The sequence below is a fragment of the Oryx dammah genome, unplaced genomic scaffold, assembly GCF_014754425.2.
Source record: "Oryx dammah isolate SB20612 unplaced genomic scaffold, SCBI_Odam_1.1 HiC_scaffold_19, whole genome shotgun sequence".
Classification (NCBI taxonomy): domain Eukaryota; kingdom Metazoa; phylum Chordata; class Mammalia; order Artiodactyla; family Bovidae; genus Oryx; species Oryx dammah.
Window position 1 is genome coordinate 19144548 of NW_024070203.1, and position 26854 is coordinate 19171401.

The 26854-nt window shown below is 50.4% G+C and overlaps 1 protein-coding gene across 2 annotated transcripts in view; it reads right to left on the reverse strand.

The window, feature by feature from the left end:
* Positions 1-14726: 14726 nt before the first annotated feature.
* The window catches only part of KHDRBS3 (KH RNA binding domain containing, signal transduction associated 3), a 159060-nt gene continuing 146932 nt past the window's right edge, over positions 14727-26854 (reverse strand). Inside the window, exons 8-11 of one of the 2 annotated variants that reach the window (XM_040262080.1) lie at positions 25256-25314; positions 22328-23456; positions 21851-21906; positions 14727-14975 (exon numbers count right to left, since the gene is read on the reverse strand). In XM_040262080.1, coding sequence (XP_040118014.1) covers positions 23365-23456; positions 25256-25314 — 151 coding nt within the window. In that variant the 3' untranslated portion in view covers positions 14727-14975; positions 21851-21906; positions 22328-23364. Of the gene's footprint in view, positions 14976-21662; positions 21907-22327; positions 23457-25255; positions 25315-26854 lie in introns of both variants that reach the window. The other variant, XM_040262082.1, reaches the window with a different exon arrangement.

Consider the following 26854-nt stretch of genomic DNA (forward strand, 5'->3'; position numbering starts at 1 on the left):
ACACACACACACTCATACAGACACACACACACTCATACAGACACACACACAATGATGGTGATCTCTGGGCAGAAGGGATGGGCCCATCGACCTGGGTCGTACAGGCAGGAGTTGTAGCCACGAGTCTTCTAAGACCTGGGCTTCAGCCACCACTGGGCTTGGGCTGCCTCAGGTTGAATCTTGCCTCTTGCAAGTGTGCAATAAATAGGAATTTTGCTTGATCCCCTGTGCTTACAACCATAAACTATGAAGATATGAACTACTTAAGAGACTTGCTAAATCGTGTATAGTGCTCATGTAAAATACTACTTGAAAGGTTTAACAAATGACATCCATTCTCATTATTATTAGAGCTGCCAGGCAGTCCTGGTCCCGCTGCTGACTTGCCTCTTCCTAGCTCTGTTGTCACGACTTTCATCCATTCATTCGTCCATCCGTTCGCTCACTCACTCACTCATCCAGTGCACAGGTGTTGCTGGAGACTTCATACACACTGGACCCTATGGTGTGCTAGCAATCCCGCTCCTAAAAGTGCACTGCATTTATCGCATTTGCCAACTTACACGGGGTAAACATTGCTACCAGTGCCAATTTCAAGCTACCAAACCATTAAAAAAATCTCATTGGCAAAACTGACCTGTGAAATCTTCATTATTATTACCCCATTTTTAAAATCAACACGCGGAAAGGACAACTTTAGTCCCCAGCTTGCGGCTCTAAAGCAGCTGCAGAAAGCAGGAAATGGGTGTGGCCGTGCGCCCACTGCCCTTTATTTACAACAACAGGTTGTCCACTGGATTTGGTGGACAGGCCACTGTTTGTCCACTTCCATTCTCAAAAGTGTTAATTGTCTGGGGGCTTTGGACGTTTTGTCTGTGGGCTCGATTTGCAAACAATGAATGAAGACTGTTTCCCTAAAGGATGGTTTGCTCTGTAAGAAGGCTCCATGACTATGATGTTGATTTCTTTGCTATGACTAGATCAGAATTCCACTATAGCCTTTTGTGGGTAGAGGGCCGATCACGCGCCGCTTGACAGATAGAACCATCGACCGTCAGGGATAGAAGGGACTTGTGTATGGTAGAGCCCCATGTGCTTTCCCGATGAGGAAACAGGCATCCGGAAAGGAGATGGGACACCGCCAAGGGCCGAGGATGAACGTGGCATGCACACGACTGCGTTAACAAGGTTTGTGTTGGGGGAATGCCCACTTTCTGCTGGGGGCTGTCCTTCAAACACATTTCCAATCCTCACCCACTGCTCTGCTTCTCCTGCAGATGGTTCTCAGAGACAGGACCTCAAAGGAAGCCCCCATTCCAAGACTCTCTTGATGGGTGGAAATGGGAATTTCACATGAGGGTTTGTGTGGAGAAGGGCAGTCAGCTTGAAATCTGACTGAAGAGGCTGGCATCCCAGTTCTGTCCTTTCCTGGCTGTGTGACCCCCCTGTAGTTCACTTAACCTCTCTGAGCCCGTCTTCATCTCTTCATCTGCTAATGGAGGATGATGGTATCTGCCATGCATGGCTGCTCTTGTAGTTGAAGAAGGCATGGACACAGGTATCTTGCTGGAGCCACACCCCAGGAAGGGTCGTAGGCTCGCTGGGCCTCCAGTCTGCCCGGCACACACAAGGCAGCATCTCCCACTCTGGAGGGACTAACAGCTGGGGCTTGATTTGAATGGTTCCATGTGAGTCTGAGTCTTCAAGAGCTGAAAACTCATCTCAGCCAAGTGACTTAGGAAGTTCCTATGGACCCAAACTCTTAAAGCACAAGTACCCACTGAATGTCAGCCAGGCCCACCCTCGCGCGGGAGCAGGGGATGGTGAATTTCCCAGGACTTAACAATGCTCCAGCAAGATCACAGCTGCCAAGGATGCTTGGTGAGCCCCTGGGATACACTGAAACCAGGACTCTGGGGTCGGGGAGGACATCGTGTTCTCTCTTGGGGCTGGCCAGAAGCTGTCCCACAGTGCCCACAGGGGCCGGAGCACTCTGTGAAGTGGACCCAGGATCCAGCCCGATCCCCCTGCTGGGGGCTCAGATCCCAGCAACCTGCCCTGGGCAACAGTAGACATCAAACAAGGCCCTGCTTGGTGCTCAGGAAACAAGCAAGGAGGCTTGAGACCCAGTCCTGTCTGCAGAGGGGCTCCCAGAGATGGGAGAAGCAGAAACAGAGGAGCCTGCGTTATTAGAGTGGAGTGACCAGGGGCTCCCCTCCACACAGGTGTGAAAGAGCCTCTGTGAGCAGGCGGCCCCTCCTGAAACCCGGGGTGGCTGGGCAGGGCCAAGGGCCAGTGCTTAGGGCTGGCTGCCAGGCCTGAAGCCTGTCCGAATCACCTAGCACCAGATAATCTTTGACTCGCACTGGTCTGTGATTCTGTTGCCCCTCACCAGTACGATGTGCTGTTAACAGAGCCAGTTACGAGAATTGCTGCCTGGAAAGAGGAGCAGAGAGTTTCAGAGTCAGGACAGGCTTCCCGCTCCTTGAGGGCAGGTGGAGTTGGCCAGATAAGCTCAGGGCAGGGCTGCAGGTGCAAGGCAGCTGGCACACCTGGGCACAGGTCAGAGGTGGGTCTGCAGAGAATAGAGACCCAGTGGCAGGGCACACCTGCTGCTGTGTCCCAGGACCCGAGGCTTCTCTCTCACCCGGGGACCACTTTGGACCAACCCCTGTGCCTGACCGTCATCCGCCAGCGGCTGGTCAAGGAGTATTCAGGAGGCCCCCACTCCCTGCTTCCCCCGCCCCCTCCCAGTCCTTTGGAGTCCGAGTTCTGCTTCCTCGCTTTGGATGGCCAGATGTCATGTGGGAAGTTCACAGCCAGGGAGTCACTGAGCCAGCGAGAGCAGCTGCACCCTGGAACCTGCCCCCAGCTCCGTGCCCAGCCCAGGCTTATCCTTCATCGTTACAGTCTGCTTGTCCTGCCCTCGGAGACCCTGCCCAGAAAAGAGCCAGACTCTGGGACTCCTGGATCAATCCTACAGCCCTGCCTGTTCTTTCTAATCAGAAAAATGCTGCACGACACCTAGTCCACTCTTCTTAAAAGGTGTGAGGCTTCCTGAAAGGTGTGGGGAAGGTGATGGATGGGGGCCCAGCTGGCGCATAATCAAGCCCACGTGTCTTCATAGCCCGGGACTGGAGCCAGGGAGGCAGGGAGAGTGGGCCAAGAGGCTCCATCCTGCCCTGAAACGCACAGCCGGGCCTCGGTGAGGGGTACCCAGCAGGGTGGGTGGTCCCAGCCTGTCCCCCGCTCCTACCCCTCAGGGCATCACATACCAAGGAGGGTGGAACCATGGGGGCCCCCAAGGTCCAGAGCCTGCGTGCAGAACTGGGCTCCCCCACTCGCCGACTCTGGGTCCTCAGCTTCTTCACAGGATGATGAAAAGCGGATGGAAAGGATTGTACTTAATTCCTGGAATCCTCAGGATTAACCGGGCTGAGGCAAGGAAAGCTCCCAGCTCAGTGCCTGGCTTCCAGACAGGGCTGATCGAGTTCTACCTGAGAAAGAAAGACCAGATACAGAGTCACAGAGGCGAGGAGATGGCAAAGGTCAGGTTTAGTGGGAAGCTTTGATTTTATGGTGACGGCGTATTCCCCGAGATCTTCGCCTCCCTCTGGTCCTGCCTAGAGATGGATGAAAAGACAGAAGATCCCAGCATGTACAGTTTTCTCACAGACTAGCCCCCAGCTGAGAAATCTCGGGGAGCAAATCCCTTCTGGAGGGAATTCAAGGAGGGTGATGACACTTTCAACATGAAACAGGCCTCCCTTCCTCTGGGGGAACTGCCTTGTTTGGCACCGAACTGCTGGCAGGGTCCTCATCCTGCTGAAACCAGAGAATCTCCTCCCAAGGATGATCTGGGTGTGGGTGCTGCCTGGATCCACAGAGAGCTAACCTCATCTCTCTCTGAAGGGTGTGAGCATGCTTCAGAACAAATGGAGAGGCGAGACTCTAGTGTTTCCAGATGAAATATAGTGCAGTTAAATATGCATCTCAGATAATATTTCGAGGGTAAAATATGCTCAAATATTGCAAAGAACTTGCTTATACTTAGACTTACCTGTTATCTGAAACTGAACCAGGCATTCTGTATTTCTATTTGCTAAATCTGACCACCCTAGCCTAAAGGCACTGCATTTCCAGACTCTGAGATGGGCATGGTCCAGTTCTCGGAAAGGATGTGATATGGAGAAAAATGCCAAAGTGGCTTCTCCCCGGCTTCCACCTGCCACACTCTCCTTTCTCCCTGCCCCTGGTCCCCTGGACCAGTTCAAACCCTGCCTTGCTCAGAAATCTGAGCCTTCCCTATTGGCTCTAACCCCCACCAACCTGTGTGGATGGATGCCCCCAGCAGCTCCCCTTTCCCAACATCCAGACCCCAACATTGCCCCCAAATCAGCCAGACCCAGGGCTGAGCCAATCAGATTCTTCATTCTCCAGCTACAGTGATTGGTTGGGGGCTGACAACACATGACCCACGATGGCCCAATCAGAGTGGATGGCAGAGCTTTTGCTGGGTGAGGATCACCTGGGTCTCACCTGGAAGGACTCTGAGCATCACAGGACCTGAGTCGCAGCCAGTCCAGGACCAGATCTAAGAAACAAGCTTGCTCTATCCTCAGAATTTTCTGTTTGTTTAAATCAATTCATCTTTAGCTGAAAGCCAGCTTGTTTGGGGTTTTTCTGACCCTGGAACAAAATGTCCTGGTACAAATTTCAAAAACTGGTGTTAAGTGAGGGAATCCAGATAGCCTGTCCCATCCCCATGTAGGCAAAGTGCTGGGCCCCACATTTCATCATCTGTTCCTTTTATCCTTTTGTACAGCATGCTCGCCTTGCAGGAAACCATCCTCAAATTCTGCCATGGGTAGATAGACAAGACACAAACATCGGTGCATAGAAATGAATAAAGTCCACCAACTTCTATGCATCCAATTAACAAAGAGTAGAAGCAAGGCATTTCTCCCAAGCGGCAACAAGATGGTGTGTCTGCTCCTCACAGATTGTAAAGTGTTGTTAGCATTTAAGAGAAGTGAAAAATAAATCGTTCTGGCTTCTCCCTACCGCTCACCTTCTGCTGAGTTTTCTCCGAAGGAACCTTAGAAACCTCAGAAATTCAGAATTAGGGAAGGGGGCCTAAGTCACTGATGGCCTCCCTTCTCATTAGTGGAGCCAGGAATGTCAAGGCCAATGGGCCTCACTCCAAATCCTAAGCATTTTTTGATCCCATTTAAGGCCGCCTGAGTTGTCTTAGTTGTGCATGCAAGCTATTGCTTCAGTTGTGTCTGGCTCATTGTGACCCGGTGGACTGTAGCCCTCCAGGCTCCTCTCTCCATGGGATTCTCCAAGCAAGAATGCTGGAGTGGGTTGCCATGCCCTTCTCCAGGGGCTCTTCCCAACCCAGGGATTGAACCAGTGTCTCTAAGGACATTGGCAGGAGGGCTCTTTATCATTAGTGCCACCTGGGAAGCCCCTGTCTTAGTGTATTACTATCCTACTGCTGCCCTAACGAACCGCCACCAATTTATTGGCTTCAGTTTCGGTTCAGTCGCTCAGTTGTGTCCAACTCTCTGGGACTCCATGGACTGCAGCACGCCAGGCTTCCCTTATCGGCTTGATATAGCACAAATTTATAATATAAATTTGATTAAACTTAATATAGTGACAAGGGCTTCCCTTATGGCTCAGCTGGTAAAGAATCCGCCTGCAGTGCAGGAGACCTGGGTTCGAGCCCTGGGCTGGGAAGATCCCCGGAGAAAGGAAATGCTACGCGCTCCAGCATTCTGGCCTGGAGAAGTCCATGGACTATACAGTCCATGGGGTCGCAAAGAGTCAGACATGACTGAGTGACTTTCACTTTGAACACAAATTTATCATCTGAAACTTCTGTGGTTAGAAGTTTGAACAGTTTGGGTCTCAATGGTCTAAAACCAAGGTCCGAGAGGGTTCTTGGGAGCTCCCGCCAGAGGTCACTCTCCTCTCTTGCCTTTTCTAGCTTCTAGAGGCTGCACATTCCTTGGCCCACAGCCTTGTGAAAGTGAAAGTGAAGTCGCTCAGTCCTGTCCAACTCTTTGTGACCCCATGGACACCAGGCTCCTCTGTCCATGGGATTTTCTAGGCAAGAGTACTGGAGCGCGTTGCCTTTTGTGCTCACCCTCAAAGCACACGGCTCCACCCTCTGGATCGGCCCTCACGTCTCCTCTCTCTGACTTTGACCTTCTTGTCTCCCTCTTATAAGGACACTTGTGACGCCAATGGGTGCCCCTGGAGAATCCAGCATCTTCTTCCCACCTCTAGGTGCTTAACTTAATCACGCCCAGAGAGCTTGTTCTGTCATTGATGGTAACGTATTCACATGTTCTGGGGGATCGAGGCATGGACGTATTGGGGGACATCATTCTGTCAACCGTAGCTTGCGTTCCTCCAACCCTGAGATAAGGACTTGGGTACAAATAGTTATGTGGGAGATGGGAAGAGAGGGCAAGGGGAAAGGCCAAGGGAGGTGCGTTAGCGAGAGGTCACCGCTGGGGGGCGCCCGGGGCTCTCTGGGGGGTAAACCCCGCCTCCCAGATCCATACCTGGAGGCAAGGAACATAGTGACGCCCACCCGGTGCGTCCCCTGCACCCCCACCCCCTCGAGACTGAGGATTTCTCCTGGGGGCATCAGCTTGTGGGCCTCTCTTGAGGCCGAGAAGCCTCCGTACTGGAGGTGGAGGCCGTCCACGGGGGAGGGACTCTCCACACAGGCCTCCGTGGCCTCCAGTGACCGCGGGGACGGCCCCTGACAGTGTCTGTTTCTGTAGGGTTTGTGCTAGGGGCGCCGAGGCCGCAGAGGCGCTGTGACTTGTTACTGAAATGGGAGGAAGGGGAGCCAGAGAGAGAAGGGAAGGCAGGAGGAGGGGCTGCTGGGACTGCTTGTCCACGCGGGGGGGGGGGGGGTCGGCTCCCCAGTTTCCCTGTCCCCTCCAAGCCCGTCGCATGGCTCGGACTGGACGCAGACTGGTCTGGAGAACCCCCGACTTCAGCTTCCAGAGGCTGCTCATTCCTCACACTGTGTGCTGTGCCACTGAATGTGGACAGGTCTGTAGCGACACCTCCGTAGGGACACCTCTGTTTCCCACAAGAGGCAGCTGAAGCTTGGAGGACGGAGTCAGCACCCCAGAACTTTCCTGGAACCCAGAGCAGCACAGGGCGTGGGGAAGGCCTCCCAGCCTACCCTGATGAACACGGATTCAGAGCTTAGCAGGTGCTGTAGCCCACCAGGGATTCTCTAGGCGAGAATGCTGGAGCGGGCTGCCATTTCCTCCTCCAGGGGATCTTCTTGATCTACAGATTGAACCCACATCCCCCATGTCTCCTGCATTGAAGGCAGACTCTTTACCCACTGAGGCATCGGGCAAGCCCGGAATCAGACGGATTCAGAGACCAGCCCAAACACGGAAGGCCTGGGGGTGCCTGCCTTTGAGAAGCTGGTTTAGGCCCATGTTGGGGTCCAGAGAGTCCCCCCACCTCCGGGTGTGGGTTTGCCCTCCTGGGCTTCATCCCGCTGACCCCCACAGGGGAACCTGTGCAGAGAAGGCTCGTCCATCCTTGAGCACGTCAGCACAGATGGCCCTGCGCGCCGGTCACTTGTCCTCAGGGAGAGCCGGATGCTGGGGCTGGGGCGTGAGGCCCATCCCAGACGTATGAGATGAGATCTCGGGCCTGGGGGGAGGCAGATCTCCCAGGAGTGGGGACACAGGTTGGTGCTCAGGGTCACCACGGGGGTCCTGGGGGACCCTACACGCTGCTGTCCCAGGGGCCCAGGGCAGCCCTCAGCCCAGAAAGTGGCCACGAGATGAAGTCCATCCTTCCTGGATCTTGGTCTGACCCTCTTTTCATCATTCTGGGCTGACTGTGACCTGCTGACCCCTCTTTCCTACCATTTTGGCTGCATTTAGCACAATTCTGATAAAACTGAGCAAACCAATTTACTCAGCGAGTGCCCTCAAAGGGGCCTCATCAGAGAAAGGGGTGAGGTCCGGGGAACCACAGTCCTCTCCCTGCTCACTGCTTTTCTCGAAGCTTTTCCCTCAAGGTCGAATTTTCATCTTGGAGGCAGGGGGAGGCTGGGCCCCACCGCCCCTCCCGGTGCCCGTCAGCCTCCCCCCAGCACAGCCCATCTCTTCTGTAAAGCATCTATTTACAAAGCAGGTCACAAGCAGCGCGTGCTGCCACCTAAAAATAGAAAGTCATTACGCCGCCGCCGCCAAGTGCCCGCGCTCTCCTGTGATCCCCCGGAGCTGCAGGCGCTCCGTGCCGTCCTCCTCTCCCCTCTGAGCTCCTTCAGCCCCTCCCCGCCCAGCACCGCCCTCGCCTGCGGTCCCAGCCCTGGGCCTCCTACCGGCAACGCCCCACCATCCTGGCTCAGCCGTGGAGCCTGCTCCCACGGGACCTGCTTTCCCTTGGATTCTTTCGACAATCCCCGCGAGGCCAGTGCTCTGGCTCATTTGTCCCTGGAGGGACCCAAGGCTTCGAGGGCCAGTGGGTGGTGGAGCTGAGAGAGGTGGCGGGTCTGTCTCAGGCGATTTGTCCATCACCCTACGTGTACCACGTACACTTGCATGAAAGGAGACCCCGGGAAATGTCGGCCCCCGTCTGCCCTCCCCATCCTGGGAATCCCACCCGGGAGGCTGAGAGGGGGACCCTGATGTGCTTCTTTGCTTGGGATTACCACCCCCTACCCCGGCCCCCAGACCATCCCCACCTTAGCCCCACCCACTAGTGTACCAGCGCCTGCCTGGGCCTGGTGGAGCCTTTCGGCAGTGGATCGAGGCCAGCTCTCCAGGACAGAAGGTGGTGGTCTCTGGTGCCTCTTGAGAAGGAAAGGAGACAGAAGACTTGGGCATCAGCAAAGGCGAAAAGGGGCCCAAGACCCCCAGCTCCTGCCTCCCTGGAGGCCGTGGGCAGCACAGCCAAGTAGAGAAGGGCAAACGTGCCTGGTTGAGAGAAGCCCCCGAGTGTCAGACTGGCTGGACGTGGGGAGGCCCCAGCTCAGGTGGGGGCTTCCCAGGTGGCTCAGTGGTGAAGAATCCGCCTGCCAAGGCAGGAGATGTGGGTTCGATCCTTGGGTCGGGAAGATCCCCTGGAGGGAATGGCAACCCACTCCAGCCATGGACGCAGGAGCCTGGCGGGCTGCAGTCAGACACGACTGAGCACTGTGGAACTACACAGGTGGGGGCATTTCTCCTGTCACTTGTGGCCAGCGTGGCAGGGCCCCTCCTTTCTCACCTGCAGGGGCTGCTCTAGCTGACGGGAGGTGGAGCACGTCACTGACAGTCTCCTGGGCTGGGGTCCATCTGCTTGGGGGTCCCCTCTCCCTGACCCTCCAGGAACCCGGATGCGGCACTGCTCCCTTAGAGAGTCCTGGCCCTACTGAGCTCACAGTGACTCCGGAGACAGGCTTCAGGAGTATGCTTTGCTGAAGGGTGCAACTAACTTTCCTATTGTAACACAGCGAGAGGACTGTTTTTTCTGGCTAACTTGATTCCCTCGTACCACACAGTGGAGGGTATGGGACAAAATCTTATTGTTGGGGCCATGGACATTGGATGCAAACAGCAAAGGCCTGCAGCGGGCCGGACGGGAGGTAATGGGGAATGGTGTGAACTGGGGCAAACTAGTGCCCTGGCTCCATGCCCCCGCAGACCCGGGGCACACAGAAGGCAGGCTGGGGTTGTAGGTCCTCTGCTTATCATGCAGTCAGAAATCTAGATAATTGTGTGGAGTTACTTCATAACAGATGACGATAAGCTGAAACAGCGTCTGGGACAAAGGAAGCATTTTGTTGGCAAGGCAGAAGCAGAGAAAATACGCACAGTGCTTGATATTTAATGTGGAAGTTTTTCTAAGGTATCTATAGCATGACCTTAATTATTTCATATAATAGATGTGTAGGAAAAAATATCTAGGGAAGTAAATATTCTGTGACATGGCTGCACTGTTTGGTTTAAGATGAAGTTAAGTGAGGTATGCTTTTGAACTGTGATGATGGGGAAGGCTCTTGAGAGTCCCTTGGACAGCAGGATCAAACCAGTCCACCCTAAAGGAAATCAACTCTGAATATTCACTGGAAGTTTGGATGCTGAAGCTGAAGCTCCAATACTTTGGTCACCTGATGCAAAGAGCCTGCTCGTTAGAAAAGACCTGATGCTGGGCAAGATTAAGGGCAGGAGAAGAAGGGGGTGACAGAGGATGAGGTGGTTGGATGGCATCACTGACTCAGTGGACATAAATTTGAGCAAACTCAGGGAGATGGTGAAGGTCAGGGGAGCTTGGCGTGCTGCAGTCCACGGGGTCGCCAAAAGTCGGACACGACTGAGCGACAGTAATGATAATACGGAGGAGTAGCTCACCTGGATTAAGTCTACAGTCTTAGCGCGAGTGATAAGCCATGTGTTGTCGTTATGAACACCGTGTGTGGTTTCCCTTATGGAGCTTGAATCCCCCTCAATCCAGAGAATCCAGGTGGAGAGGCCCACGCAGGGCCCATGCTCCTGGGACTTTCTCCGACTTGGAGCTTCCCCTACAGCTGTAGACAGTGGCCACCACGGGGGCCTGAGGTGGTCCTGGACTCAGCTGCCCAGGTGTACTTGCCCTTTACGTCCCTCTTTGGAAGGTTTAGGATCTTGCCTCTGCACCAGCTTTTGACATCTTGGGAAATTATGAATTTCCCACCCACAAAGGGAAGCAGATCCAATCCCCTCTGTCTGCACTGTTTTGTTATAATTCGCTTTGGGTGTTGACATTGATTTCCCCATGACAGCTGCCGGGGGCCTCCCCGGGAGTCTGCCCTTGGTAAGGGGTTGAGCACCGCGTAGCACTTTGTCTAGGGATTTGGTCCTGCATCGTTAGGCGGGAACACCACGTGAGGCTAGACTAGCGATCTGAGGGCGCGCTGGTGTTTAGAAACCCTGTGTGATCTCCCAGCCCACCTGCAGGTGGGTGTGTCCCCTCCCAGCTCCTGCCCCCCTCTGCAATGCAGCCCACAGCCCCCCCAGTCAGGACCCCACAGGGGTGATGGAGATGGAGAATCCCCATCTCAGTGCTGAAAGAACGGAGGCTCGGAGCTCTTTCACATCGCCCAGCTGATGGGGGGTTGAGAGGAACTGGGAAGTTTGGGCCTGGCTTTGAAGCAGCAGCCAGGGCTTAGGGGTGACAGGACATCAGGGGTTAATGTGACACCTGCGGGGCCAGGCGTCTCTGTCTGGAAGCCAGTGGTCCGATGCTGGGACCAATGGGTTAAGAGTCGCTGGGTGGGGCAGCTTCTTGGTCCCATCTGGTTAGATAGGGTTGAGGCCAGGCTCAGCCAGCAGCCTGCATCCTTGGGCATGGGTGTGTGTGTCTGTGTGTGTGTGTGTCTGTGTGTGTGTGTGTGTGTGTCTATGTGTGTGTGTGTGTAGGCCAGGGCCTCTGGGTGGAGCCAGCAGCAGGGAGATGGAGGGGCAGTGGGTAGTAGAGGCTGAGCCTGCCTCGGGGCCCCAAGGGTTAAGGCGAGCCTGGGACTCCCACTCAGGGGCTGCAGAGGGCGCCTGGGCTGCAGAGGACGCCTGCTGGGTTGAGTGTGGGCATGCTGGGGAGGGGGTAAGTCCCCATCCTGCCCTCAGGAGCTCACTGCCATGGAGACGAAGGCTTAGGGCTTCAAGCGGTGGAATGGGAGGGGTGGTGTGCACAGTCTCCATGGGATGCGCTTCTGCACATCCGTGGAGTTCATGGATAACACGGGGGAGCACAGCACGTGCCAGCCTCCTCCTGACAATTCCCTTGAGGGAGCCAGCACCCCCGTTCTGTAGGGGGGACACTGAGGCACAGAGTTGTTGGGGAGCTCTCCCGGTGGGAGTCAGCGTCCAGGTCACCCAGCGCCCAGCCTCCTGGAGCTCCCCACCCTGGGCAGTCACCCCCACGCTGTCCTGGGGCTGCTGGGGTAGACCACCAGCAGAAGGAAGTAGCTGTGTGACTTCTGAATGCAGGGCAGCATCTGTGGCTGCCTCGCTCCTGTGGCTGCCTCGCTCGGAGATTCTCCCTCCTGGGGTGCTGGCTCCGGGGAAGGCTGGCTGCTCTGACCTGAGGATCCCCAGGCGGCCGGTGGAGGAGCCCGGGGACAGGGCCCATGAGTGAGTCGGTGCGCGTGCTCCCCGGCCTCAAGGGACCACAGCCCCTGCTGATGGTTGGCACCCTCGTGAGAGATTCTGAGCCAGAAAAGAGCCCCAGGGCCCCCTCTCAGGAAACACGTGGTGTATGCCTCTTAAGCTGCTAAGTCCTGGGACTGTTGGTTACGCCGCAGTAGATGACTGGAGCACCCAGGCATCAGCTGCCAGGGGGTGCGCTGTGCCGCCAGAGGCTGCCCTGTGCCAGGTCACCTCCCGGAGCCCAAATGAGGGACCACCTGGAGGAACAGCCTCTAGGGGGAGGGCAGAGCAAGGACAACCAGCCATCTGGGACAGGCTGCTTGGGAAGGTGCGTCTAAAGGCAGTCAGGTGGGCGGCCTGGGGAGGGGCTCTAGAAGTCACTGCGGGGCAGGAACACAGACGCAGAGCTCTCAGCTTCTGCACAGAAGCTCTTTTTGCCAGAGTTTTCCATCAGGCAACACAAAAGCATCAGGGCTGGGTCACTGTGCAGATTTTTGTCCTACGGAAGTCAGGACCATCTGAAATCAGAAAGCAGAACTCTTCCAGCATGGTGGCCGTGTTGTTGACAACTCCACGAAGGCATCCCTTCAAAAAGCCAGCTCTAAGGGTTGAATACAGTTAAGTATGCGCTGAAAAAGCCATCAGTGGTTATTTTTAAAACCACAGGAAGTCACTCAGAGTCTTTAAAAATCAAACACTAGAATGGCTCTCAGCCTGCCATGCTTGGAAGCTGCCAAGAAGACAGATGTGTCAAGGAGGCACCCTAGCTGAGATGGACCAAAACCAGCTTAGCTGGAGAAAAGCCGAGTTTCAAATCTAAAGACTTTAGTCCAGTTGTTCCCTGCTGACCCCGCCCTCTCACACATCCTCCCCCTCGAGGAGGAGCTACATTCAGAGAGTCTGTGAATGTAGGGGGTCTGGCCCGGGGGCTGAGCTGGGGAATGGTCATCTTGGGGGAAGTGGTCCTGCAGGGACCGAGAAGGCCGTGACTCCAGGGCAGTGGATAAGGCCAGAGTCCATGCTCACTTCACATCCAGCTTGTGGCCCCGCTTCCTGAGCGTGTCTCACATGTGGACAGTCCTCAGGACCTGCATGCGGGCCTCCCTCTGACCTCCACGGCGGGCTTGCTAATGGGACCCCACGTGGCCCCACAACCACCTCTTCTCAACGCAGTTGCCAGTGATCCTGCTGAAATGCAGGGATCACATCCCTCTCCTCCCCTGAAGAACAGTTCCCGGCAGCCCTCTAGGCCCGGCCCCTGCCCCTGCCCCTGGTCTGTCCCCTCCACGGGCACTGCCTCCTGCGAGGGCCTCAGTGCAGCTCATCGCTGACTCTTCTAGGTCCTGACAGAAGCATCCTCATACTCCCCCGTGGCCCAGCCAGGTCTGACCCCCTCCCGTCCCTGCTCTTTCCCCCCTGGCGCCCTCCAGTTTGCTGCTGATGGTCTGGCTCCTCCCACTGGGATGTGAGAGGTACGAGGCCCCTGGTCTGACCTGTGTTCTCATACACAGGGCCATGCCCAGCAAGCAGGGGATTCTCCGCCAATGTGTGTGCCAGGAATTCAGTGCCCAGGCAGCAGAGAGGAGGCCACAGTTAAGGCAGCAAGAGGGGGATCGGGAGAAGGGGACAGGAGGTGAGTCACAAAGTTCAGTGCCTGGGATTCCACTCGCAGCTTCGTGACTGTGTCACTGACTCAGTAGAAGAGGCTGCAGGCCAAAAGGGAGTCAGAGTGTGGGAACACACGACAATCCAGCTCAGGTCCTAATGTTCCTCCTTGTTTAGAATTAATTCCGCATAGACGGGTGCTCGGAGACTCTGCTCTGATGGGCACCCGGTGCCCTGGGATGCGGGTATTATTCTTTGCCCTTCTGAGATGAAGAAACGCATACGTGACAGACACAGAAATGTGAACTTCAGGAGCAGAAGAGCACAAGGAAAAACGAACCTATCAGGAGCTGTTCTGTGCTCCCAACACACAATGCTCCCAACACCATACCCCTGTAAACAGTGAATGCCTTCACGAAATGTGTCTTTGAGGTAAGACAGTGACAGTTTCACAATGCACAGGATCATTTTCAAAATTCCAAGACTAGGAAGTCTGTTGGGTAAGCTTCTAACAGAAGGAATGAAACACATCCTCCTGGGGTTGAGGGGTGGGGGTGGGGGGTTACTGAATTAAAATCACAAAGCACCAGTGAGTGAATGATGAAAAGAGAAGGAACTGACTACTACTGTCCATGGGGATGGTGACCTTTCTGTCTCGTGACAGATTACGGAGGCATGAAAGCTGGGTTTCCATCCTGGCAGCGCCACCCTGCTTCCTGCGGAAGCCTTTTTATAAGTAACCTTTCATGTGGCAGAATGCTTTGGGCATAACATATTCGTATTTATTGGTCCATAACTGAGATGGAGAAATCATTTTCAAATCTGGAATTTGTGCTGAGTCTTGACTTCCTGCAGTGAGGTGCAGCCACATATGGTTCTCAAGTGTGCAGAGTTCAGAGCTGGGCTGAAATAACAAGCCTTTGTTTTTCTAGGTTTATATTAAAGTAGAAGCGATTGAAATGGGCAGCCTTTATTAAGTAATGCACAAATCATTTGTTTTCTGTTAGGGGACAAAGATTGATTTTCTTTCCCTTTTTTTAACAGACTTTTCAAATCAGAGAGCATACCATTTTATAAAACATTTCATGAAACACAAAACTGCAAAAAAAGATGATTTTCAAGTTCCCAAGTGAATTCATTTACTGACTAGGCACGTTGGTGAGTTGACTATTCTTAAGCAGTCCATAATTGGAAGGAAAGTTCCTGAAAGAGAGGAAAATGAAATATATTTGTATACATCAAGAAACAAATATTTATACTCTGGTGGCAATGCAGGATTTAGGCAGAAGAAAGCAGGCGGGCTGAAATTTAATAGAAATGAGAACACTTATGGAAAACAAGGCAAAATAGAATTATAGAAATTAAGGACATAAAATCTTCGTGTTTAGTAGACAGATGAATGATTTAAACAGTATGATGATCATCAAAATGCCATCCGTTATGACATTTACGGGTCTGCTTTCAGAATGGCCATGCTTTTTTCCACATGGCACTTTCAATATTAAAATATGCGGTGACTTTCTGTGGATACACACTTGTCACCTGAAACTTGGCTTTCAGATATATTTTATTAACACCAAATAATACATTTTGATGTGTTAACTACAACAAAATTTTTGTTTCAAAACCCAAGCAGCAATCCGAGGGAAGAGAGTCGAATCCAATCACAGTGGAGAGGCGGCCATCGCCTCGCTTACTCCCCACAGCTTCGGTCACAGACGTCCGCCCCGGGGGTCTCCGGGTTCCCTGTGCCCTGGCCCACCCACCCTCCTGTCCCTGCCCATGGGTGCCACACATCATACTCCAGCACCTGCGTACTTGCCCCAGACCCGTGAGGCCCCTCCCTGCCTCCCAGACCTGCAGCAGCCTGTCACCTCTGACACATCCTCCTCCTTCATCTGCTTCAAGGTTTCAACTTATCTTTCAACCCTCTTTGGGTTTCTCTTCTCCTCTGTGGAGCCTTTCCCTCCTCGTCCTTCCTCGATCAGTGCATGTGACCTAGGTCCCTGCACCCCCTTGGCCTTCACCTCGCCTGCCAGGACCGCACACAGCAGGATGAACCAGGCTGTTTACTCTAAAAAGGGAAACAGCTAATATGCGTGTGTGCTCAGTCATGTCCAACTCTTTGCGACCCCCTGGACTGTAGCCCGCCAGGCTCCTCTGTCCATGGGATTTCCCAGGCTAGAATACTGGAGTGGGTTGCCATTTCCTATTCCAGGGGATCTTCTCGACCCAGGGATGGAACCCATGCCTCCTGCATTGGCGGACAAATTCACCACTGTGCCACCAGGGAAGCCCCAGTGTTAATCAGGGTACTGTTTAATCAATGCACGTTTCCTCAATGGCGGATGACCCTGCTCTCCTTATACACGACAGACTTGCTCCTGACCCTCGAGGACTCGCAGCGGGTGCGGGGCCACCCACACATCAATCAGCAGATCGAATCAGCAGTTCGCCCCTTGGGTGCTGTCAGCCAGTGCTCTCAGGGTAAGGAGGAAAAAGGGTTTTGGGGGGGTAGGAGGGAGAGAAGCTCTTGAGGAACCAGCAGGCTCTGGACAGCCAGCGAAGAGGGTAGGAAGTGGGGAGCTGGGCAAAGGCAGGGTGGATGGAGGGGCCAGCTGGGGGCCGGTTTCCGGAGAGGACGTGGGCCCCTCGAGAGCAGAGGCGGCCCCTTCCCCCAGGGCATCCAGGGCTGAACGCAGGGCCCGGGGCGGGCTGGCCTCAGACTCCATCAGCTCATGAAAGGAGGTCCCAGGAGTGAGAGGAGACCTACAGGAGCCCAAGGGAGTGCGATCCGTTACCATCTTTACCATGGATCCTCAGCAATCGCTGCAAGACACAGCCGAGTGCCCAGAGCTGGCCTCGCTCGTTCCCATGGGATCCGGCCCCACCACGTGCACGTGGGAACAACTGTGAACCCACTTTGCCGAGAGGAGTTTGCTGTGTGTAGGTGCTAACAGCTGTATGGACAGAATAACACTGGGAGTTCAAATTTCCTTCAGAAAAGCATATTAAGATACACGATTACCTCTACGGGGAGCAATACAGTAATAACTATAGGAAAATGTAATGACTCAATAAATCTATTTTAGAAACTTATTCTACAGATGTGTACGAACGTGCACAAGAACAGAGATGAAAGGCTACACTGTCTAGCACTGTCTCTAATGAGTGCAAAACACGGGAAGCAAAATGACTTGTCTATCAACAGTTGTTTAAATTATGATGCATTCATATAAATATTATTCAGCCAATAAAAAGAAAAGCATACTTTTATAATTTAAAATAATAGAAAATAAACTCAAAGATATACTCTAAAGTGAAACAAGGGAGGCAGACAACAGAGTACTGTTCTGTATGTAAAAACAGTAATAATCTGTGCAGAAGCAAAGTGTATGTTTTTCTATCTCTGAAAAACACAAAAAAAACCAAGACCAAGAGCTGCTTCTGGGTGTTTCAGGGCAGGGGTGGAAATTAAGACTGACTTTCCATTGTACACTTTCCCCAAAGTTTTAGATTTTGTACCAAGCATGTGTATCACCTACTAAATGAAGGGCGTAGTTTTGTTTTCCAACTTCACCTTTCCTAGGGAAAAAGCCAGTGGTTACAGAAGTAAATGATCTCATTTCCACTGACAAACTAACAGTGAGGGGTGCTCAGGGTCAGTATTTTAAAATTACAGAGCCATTTGCTCACTGACTCAGTCAGTCATCGGCTCCTCCATGAGCACTGTCACGCCAGAGAGCACGCTGGGGTCTGGATGCAGAGTCAAATGAGACGCGGTTCCATGTGCACAGAACCTGAAGTGGTGCTGTCGGTGACAGACAAACACATACCCAGTGAGCGGAGATCAGCCCTGCCTTCCCGAGGCGTCTGCTCACTTATTCCAGCCCCTTGATCGAGAGCCTGTTAGGCGCTAGAACTGTGTTAGGGAGTGGACATGGGCAGGTGAGGAAGGGCATGGATCTTGCCATGGAGGTCAGGTGAGCTTTTACATACATGTATATGTGAATGACTACATTTAGCAACCTGATAAATTCTCTTTCAATGGAAGAATGACTCTAACGTGACCCAAAGAGGCAGATAAAGTCCTAAGGCACAGTCCTGCACTCAGAGACACGATGCCACCTGGCTCATTTCACTCACCAGGTAAATGACAGCTGCATGGAGACACGGTGCCTGCGCTGAGGGTGTTCACACCCAGGAAGGGGCGGAGGCTTAAGAGGAAGGGACCCCATGCTGCAGGTTAAGAGCCCTTAGGGCCCCCTCTGGGGGGATTCTGCACCCAGGGCACATGTGGAGACACTGGGTCAAGGAAGACTTCTGGAGTGAGGAGGTGTGTCAGTCTCACCCCAAAGCTGCACAGACCGGTGCAGGCTGGCTGTAGCAAGAGCTGGGGAGGAGGGTGAGGACAAGTGATCTGGGGCAGAGAACGGCACAGTCGCACAGCACCCTGAAGGTATGTGCCCATGAGGCTGCAGCAGAGGGAGAGCAGAGAGAGGGAGGCAGGGCAGCGCCCGCGCTGGGAGCCCTGGAAGGACTCGTGCTGAGATGAGGACAGTGACAGCAGGCGGTGCTGGTCACAGCAAGACAACTATGTGTGTGGAATAACAATCCCCTCCAGAATCAGTTCCAATTAGGTAGGATGAAGGGAGGATGCAAGTCAGATTTTAAAATGTCCTACAATCTTTCTCAAAGATGGAAACAGACTCAAGCATAAGATTTTGTTATTTTAAATATAATGATGGATTTATTTTCCTTTCTATTCCTACAATGTCAATACCGATCAATACAACTAGTACATCACTATAAACAGTAGATAGGCTTCTCAGGTGGTGCTAGCGGTAAGGAACCCACCTGCCAATTCAGATTAGATGTAAGAGATGTGGGTTCGATCCCTGGGTCTGAAAGATCCCCTGGAGGAGGGCATGGCAACCCACTCCAGTACTCTTGCCTGGAGAATCCCATGGACAGAGAAGCATGGAGGGCTACAGTCCATGGGGTTGCACAGAGTCGGACACGACTGAACTGATCTAGCATAAACAGATATGATTTGCATACAGAATAACAAACTACTATTTATACTTATCACATATAACCTAGAGAGTGGCTTATTAGATTTTTGACTACATTGTAATTTTTTCTCCGAATCATGAGAGTCACTGTCTAATTTTAAATTAGACTGCCTGAATTGTAATTCAATTTATGTGAGTGATTTTTTTCTTCCTGTTTTGGGTCTCTCCTAACTACACCCAACGATTCCTAATATTGCCTGTCAGGAGTCACACGGATCACGCTGACAATATCACTCTTTCATATTCACTGACTTGCTAGATGCTTAAATTGCCAAACACTGTGCTAAGAGATGGAACAAGAGGATGAAAACACTAGGCCCCTGTTTTGTAAGGCTCTCACCATCTGGCCATCAGATCAATAACCAGTGCAAAGAGGTCTGTACAAAGTTCTTCTCGGAACAGAGACTGAAAAAGGCGCCATCTCTGCCTGGGGCGTGCAGCAGGGCAGGTTCTAGAGACTGCATTTCGACATGGGCTGGCACGTCCACGCTTCTTAGCAGGACCTGCAAGATCCTTCATTATGTGTCCCTTGTCTACACAGACAACATCATCTATTGGTTTCTCTAATAATGCAATATAACTGAAGTCTCCTAGATAACTGTGCTTTCCTAGATAACTGAAACCCCTGCTGGCACCCTCCGCCTCCACCACCCCACCTGGCATCCATGTCTCTCTCCCATGCGCTATACCTGTCTCAGTCCTGCTAGCATCTTCCTTGCCCGTCTCCCCAGCAGACAGCTGTGTCCATCATCACTGCGTCTCCACTGTCTGCAGCACAGCAGACGCTCAGCCAATGCGTCTGCATGAACACCGACACCGATTCAACTTGGAATATCTTGAACAAAGGAAGATTCAGAACCTAAATACAGCCAAAGAATCTCTCCAGGAAGGAATCTGGGGCAGGGGGAGGGTTATCAGTCACAGGGTCTGCCAACACTCAATGTTGTGGGGCTACTTTAGGAATACAAAATAAGATAGAAGCCAGCCCCTGTCTTCAAGGAGCCTTCAGTATAGGGGGGGTGAGTGCCAGCCCAGAAAGCGGACAGCGTAACAGCACAGCTGGGAGCAGAGACCCTGGTTAGAGTGGATGCTGTGCAACTGACTGCAGCCTCCGGGCTGGGAGCCTACACAGGGAACTATCGCCTTGAAGCTTAAGCATCTTCCTCGGTAAAATGGAGATGGCAGTCACCTTCTTACTGTTGTGAGGATTCAATGAAAGTGATTCAGTACAGGTTACAAGTTGGTTGGCAACTTCTAACCAATCTAAGTCACATGGTATCAATACTAAAATGGGGAAGTGTAAAAGCATGCTATTTCAGAGAGCACGGCGGACTGTGGTTGAACTGGTGAAGACATCGTGGAAGGATGGGCAGGCACGGCTTCTAGGCGCAAAGGCCCAGAGACGGGAAGTGCTGGTGGGTCAGGCCACCACCTCCATCCGTGCTGAACTATACTATCCTTGCGTGTAAGGTCCACGTCCTACAGACCGCAGGGCCCCTGGTGCCTCAGGTATGTGTACGGGAGAACTCAGTAAATGAACCCTGAGCCGGGAGGCCCCGGGGATGACTTGGGAAGGATGCGGTGTGCACGGAGGGGACAGGGCAGGACCAGGCTGCTGTCTACAAGTCTTGGCTGTTGAGACAGGGAGGAATGAGGCTCAGTAGAGGATTTGCTGAGTAAGGGAAGCCCTCAAAAGCCAAGCAGAACCATCCAAGAGCATCCTGGTGGCTCCTGACCTTTCTGCATCACAACCCCCTTTTACAGTCCAATGGAGCTATGGTTCTTTAAGAAAATGAAAATAAACATAAAATTGAACAATTTCTGAGAACGAGCTCTAAAGACTATCTACTAATTTACCTTCCAGGAATCTGTCCATAATTTCTGATTAAAGAAGCCTACACTTATTATTCAAGATGCCAATTCCTAAAAACAACAACAACAAAAACTTACTAAAGAAAATAGTGAAAAAATTTCAATACAACATCATACATTGAAAAAATGTGTTATTCACATTCCCTTTCTGTACAAGAAAAGAGGCACCAAACAAAAGACAACCCCAAACACTTATTTTGATTTATGAGAGTGAAGAGAACTATTTTCTTCCTAAGAGTAATTGGCTAATTTTGGTGATTAAGGAGAAAAAAAGTGCTCATATTTCCCATGTATATGAAACATGTATTCGACTTCAATAATGAAACTCTACATTATGGTATCACAGGCCAGCCTTCAAAACACTCTGAACACCGCCTTGCTTAATGCTCAGGACAACTGCCAGAGATGAGGAATGTCCCCATTGTACGGACAGCTGAAGCCAGACCATGTCACCCGGCGACAGGCAGGAGAATCTCTGGGATGCCAGGGCCCATGCAGCATTCCTGACGGTTTAGGAAAAAACAAGAGTAACTGAAAAGTGAGACCAGATTAATGGTCTCAGATTAATGATATCTTTCTTTCACGATCCCTGTTGTTTTAATTTTACGAAACAATTTTATAAAATACTTTGCAATATTTATCTTTTTAAAAGCGGAATTTTGTTTTGCAAAACTCAAAGTAGAAAACGACACACACGCAAAAATTGTACTTTCACAAGCCTACGGTAATTACTGTCCAAAATTTCCAGCACATCTATGTCATCTTATGAATATATACAGAGAGAATATATACAGCCTTTAACAAAAGTCGGGGGTGGGGGGATCATCACAGTGTCAATAGGTTTGGGAAACTGCTTTTTTTCCAGTTGAAATTTTGAAAAAAATTTTTTATGCTACTGACCAGCCTGTTACATTTTTACTGAGGAGTTAATGGAGTTACTTACACACTGTGGGGGCCCAGCCTCCTAGCTCCGCGGCCTGTGCAGACCTGACTGGGTCTGACTGATTTACATTCCGGATGTTAATTTGCCACTGCCGCTATGTCACTAGTTGGTAGTGGGAAGCACGTGCAAGAGCATGAGGCCGTCTTCATCCTCCAAGCACATCAAAGAACTGGAACAAGGACACTCACCTGTGTCCGCCGGACCGACAGCGCCTTCCTTTCACTTTCCAAGGTGGCTGACATTCCTAACAAAAGAAAAGACCTTTTTACTCAAATAGAAGGAAGTCCCTCAGGAAATAAAAATTAAACATTTTACACAATCTACAGTTTTAAAAAAAACTTAGGCCAAATGATTAAAGAAAAACTTTATTAAATATTTGTCAGTTTTAAGAAGTGCCCTCAATTACTAACCAAATAATGTATTACAAACAACTAGTTATGAGGTTTTACATTTGTTTAACAGGGTATAATTGGCCCCAATTAAACTGACTAAACTAAGGCTTTTTAGATTACTAAAACAAATTAAACTTTTTAAAATGAGAATTTAGGTGATCTTAAAACCTTTCTAGAATGGATAATGAAACTTGCTAAGTTGTAACCTCCCTGGTTTTATTAGTTATATTAAGATAAATTAAGTGAGATTAAAATCTTATTTGATTTATTTACCTTTGAAAATGAAGACCGTTTAAGGGTTACACATCCTCAGCCTTGTCGAGTGCGACCTCAATTAGTCAAGTCAGAAAGTCTTTAAAAGCTTTGTGCTTATTGCTTCCAGCATGGAGCGAGGTGTTCATTAAGGTACCAAAATTCTCATAAAAAATCCAAAGTTGCACTAGTGAAAAAACGCTCAACAAGATGAAAACTGATCACATCTTTTTCAGAAAATCAGTAGTTATTTTAAAACCAGTTTTTAAACAAGATTAGGTTTTGCGTAGTTTTAACGTGCCATTCAAGCAGCTGGACACCATTTGGACTCTTTAAACAGCATTTAAGTCTACGGTGAATATATAATGGTACATTTAGTTTTATACCATGTTTTAAATAAACTGTACAATGTTTAGTGTGACCCTTTTTTGACAAGCATTGTTAAATGAATCTTTTCCCTGTTTACGACTATTTATGAAGGCCTTTTTAAATAAGAGAGACATGAAATTGTTAGCTCACACACACAAAATTTCTTTCAAAAGTTTATTTAGTATCAAGCAAGAGGAGACTTTGCTTAACACTACAGAACATTTCAAGACTTGAGTTACAAAAGAATACCACATTATTTGCACTTGTAATTGGCTTCCCTTTTTACGCATGTTGGCAAGAGAAAAAAAAAATAGCACATGGCCGAAAGATAAAATAACTAAATTTCTATGGAAACCTTTAAAATGAAAGGTGAGGCTTATGTTAAAAGGATGGATTAACATATTTAGTAAACCTATCTTTTTTGTTTAACACTAGTTAATCAAAGTTATTTTTTTTTTCCTTTTGATGACCTATTTTTCATATACAGACTGGAAATAACAAAATTTTACATGTCTTTTTTTTTTTTTCCTGCCCAGGTTGATGTTTCAACAAAGTAGTTTTAAATTCCATCCATTCAGATTTTAAGCATTTTGATTTATTTAAAAAGGGATTGTTCATAGAAAAAAATTACTTTGAACAGTATACAGGACTGGTGGAGACTGGCTATGTCACAACAGCAGACAGCACAATCAGTATCTGCCATATGGCTGGTCCCTGTAGACGCCCTTCGCTGTCCTCGCCGAGGGGGCCTTGTGTCTCGAGTTAGTCCACTCCTCTTGCCCTAAAGCCAGTCAGATGAATCACAGTTAGATCAACACCAGAGAGCTCATGGCTTCATTTTTCAGAATCTAACTTAGCCCTGAACCCATGGTAGATGTCATACTGAAGATATAAATCCCCAAGGTACTAAAAAATCTAAGAGAATTCACTTTTAAACAATTACAAACACAATCGAAGATGTTCAATCTCACTAGCAAAACCTACCAGCCTGGGAAGGCATGATCCTTGTATCTTAAATGACAGCCAAGTTTGCAAGAACTTCCTTTTGGTCACTCATTTAATAAAAGCTCACATACTCCAGCAGCAAACTGAGCTGCCTCTTGCTAAACGTGAAGACATCTATGCATGGTAAAAGGGTCACTTGGGAGTTCTTCTTCAAAGACAAAACACAGATAAAAATCTGTGAAGGCAAAAGGGGAAAAAAACTGGAGTGCAAAATGGCAATGGGCAGTTTGGTAAATGTGGCTTTGTTCTTCATGGGTCCTTCATATAAAGAAGGAAGGAAAGCTGTACCGGGTAGAGATTTATGTTTCCAAAATAATTCCTGGATAGGAAATAATCTGATGACATAATGTCAAATTGCACTCATCCTCATACTAAATCCACATGGAACGATGGATTTCCAACAGAGGACCCTGGTTCACCCCAGCTCAGGGCTGTCGGTGAGTCACTTGAAGGTCTTTGACAACAAACAGTTAACATCTATGCTGCAGCACACAGTGATTTAAAAGCCATGTGTCCACAGAGACCAATTTTAAAAAGCTGTGAAGAAAACCGCTTAAAATGACCTCTTCTTTGATACAAACATGCAATCAACATCATTCCCTCAAGCTAACTTGCATCAATTTAAGTAGACAGCATTCAACAAACCAAGGTATCTCTCTTAAGTGTTTGTTACGAATAACGACAAAAAAAATCCAAGGTGCGGTCATCAAGGCTTGGGGCAGGTGATATAACAAAATGCACTTCAAAAGGAACACTGGAAAATGGTTTTTCAGTTATGTTCAGAGAAATGTCATAACATCCATTAACGAGAATCCTGATTCACTTGCACTGGGCATGAGGCATTCATCAGAGCTTTGCAACTGATTGAAGCCTCGTGTTCTCTGATCTCTGCGCCCAGCAGCAAAGGAGGTTCTCAGTATCATTAAGTTGCTGCAGCCAATTCTTTTAATTAAACCTGTCGTCCTTCTGCATATTGAGACTCTGGACGTGGATTCCCCAGCACCTCGGGCAGCTCCCACTGGACTCAGTGGGGTTTCACTGTCTCCCTGTAAGCCTGAGACAGCCATCCATCTCCTCCCTGGCCCAGCGCTTCTGTAACCTTTAAAGAATGACTCCCACTGTAATGTTTTTAGAGGAACTGAGATTGGGAATAAATTAAAATATAAAGATAGGGGTGGTGGAATCACCACTACAGCAATTGAGAGCTATAGTCTCAACTGCTTCATTTTTCTTTACTGTCAAGAAGCAAAGACACTTCAGAGAGACTCATTCTATCAAGTGTCTGCAGTTTGGCAAACTATTCAAGTAAGTGAGAAAATCAGCACATTGCAATCAACCCAAACAGAAAATCTAAGTTCAGAATCTGAATGCCTGCAATTTTCTGCAAGTCTTTAGTCCCCTTTAAATATTAAGTTTAAACGTTAGAGAGCTTCTGAAAATAGCTGGATAAGCACAGATGAACTGAGAGGCAGCTGTGGTCTAAAGTTCTGTCTGTATGAATCTCCCCAGAGTTAAGTGCTTTAAGGTGTTTCCATGACCTTTCTATTCATGGTTCTACTCCAGCCATTTACTCACCATAGGAATCATAAGTTTCTTCACTGAGTCCATGTCCATAATCATAGTAATCAGCACCACTGCATGAAACAAAACACACAAGCAGAGAAAGACAAAAACACAGTTAGGACAAACTGACTTGGCTGTGAGTTTAAATCATACTTGATGAAGTAACTAAAACTTAAAGATAACTACTAAAAGCAGGGCTGAAAGCTGAACAGTGTTCCCACAGAGAAAAGCAATCTTATTAGGATTGTCATCGGCCCCTCCTGTGGTCCCTGACTTGAATTCACAACAAACGTATCTGACACTGAACCACCATGATCAGCCTGTCCACGTGGAGAGCGCTGAGAGCGCCTGAGGAGTACGCAGTCTCTTCTGGGAGGAATCGTGGTCTGAGAGGGCACACGTATGCAGTGGACCCAGGCTGGGATCGTGCAAGGGATTGGGGTGGGGTTTGGGGGGATGTGTGTGCAGGAGGAAGGGCAGCCACGGCTTCTTTCCCACTGACACCGAGTTCACAGAAGGTGAACTCTGGCCCTACAGACCAGAAACCTCGATGCTGTGCGAGCCCCAGGCACTGGGCTTTACAATAAAGCAACACGGTTATGGGGTGACATGTTTAACCTTCCCAGCACCACCCCATTACCATCAGGAGTGGCCACTCAGCAGGGGCTGTGTGTGGTGGGTGGGAAAGGCCCCTGGGTCCAGTCACCTGCCCTGGCCAAGCCTGTGGGGACGGAGGCACATGCACAGCTGTCCTGTGCCCTAACGTGTGACGTTCCTGAGACCTGGGAGGGAGTGATCTGTCACCATGGCCCTTTTGTAGATGATGCAAAACAGGCCACTCACACACACGACACGTGTGAACCAGGCGTAACCTTTACAGGAACGGCTCTGGGGAAGTCCGGATGACGGGGCTGTGGCCCACACAATCGGTTTCTCACACTACTCTGGGTGCCTGAGGAAGGGCTTCCACCCACTCTCCCTGGCTTCCCCTTTCCCAGTCCTCTTAATTTTGTAAGAAAACAATCACCCTGAATTTGTTATCTTGGATTGTCCTGGAATAAACATTCTCATTATCCCAACTTGATGCAATCAAGCAAAGAAGTTCTAATCAGAATGGAAAACGATCCAATTGATCTGCTTAGCGCCCAAGGAAGCAGAGTGAATAATAAAGCCCACGCTGGGGGCGTGCCCTGTGCTAGCCCCGAGACCCCCAAGCAGTCGTTGCCTCCCCTGGAGGTGGCAGAGCTGTCATGCCCATTTCTGTTACAGGTAAGGATGCTGTAGAGCAGAAGAGCTGGGGCGCCAGCCTAACATCACACAGACAGCAGACAGGGGACACATCCAGTTAAGTCCACACCTGGTTCTCCTCCTACGTTTCGTTTCACAAGCCCAGGTGAACTTCACCGGAGACTAACCATCAACTCCGCGGACGACAGCACAGGACAGAGAGCCCTGTGACAGGGGATGGGAATGGGAGCTACGGGCTTGTCTCATGCCTGTGGGGTCAGGTCTTCACCTCTGCCCTCCTCTGCCAGAATGGTTCCTCTTGTCCTTTGCTCCCAAGCACCTCCTACCTAGTCATTAGCCCAAATGCCACTTGTAGAAGCTACA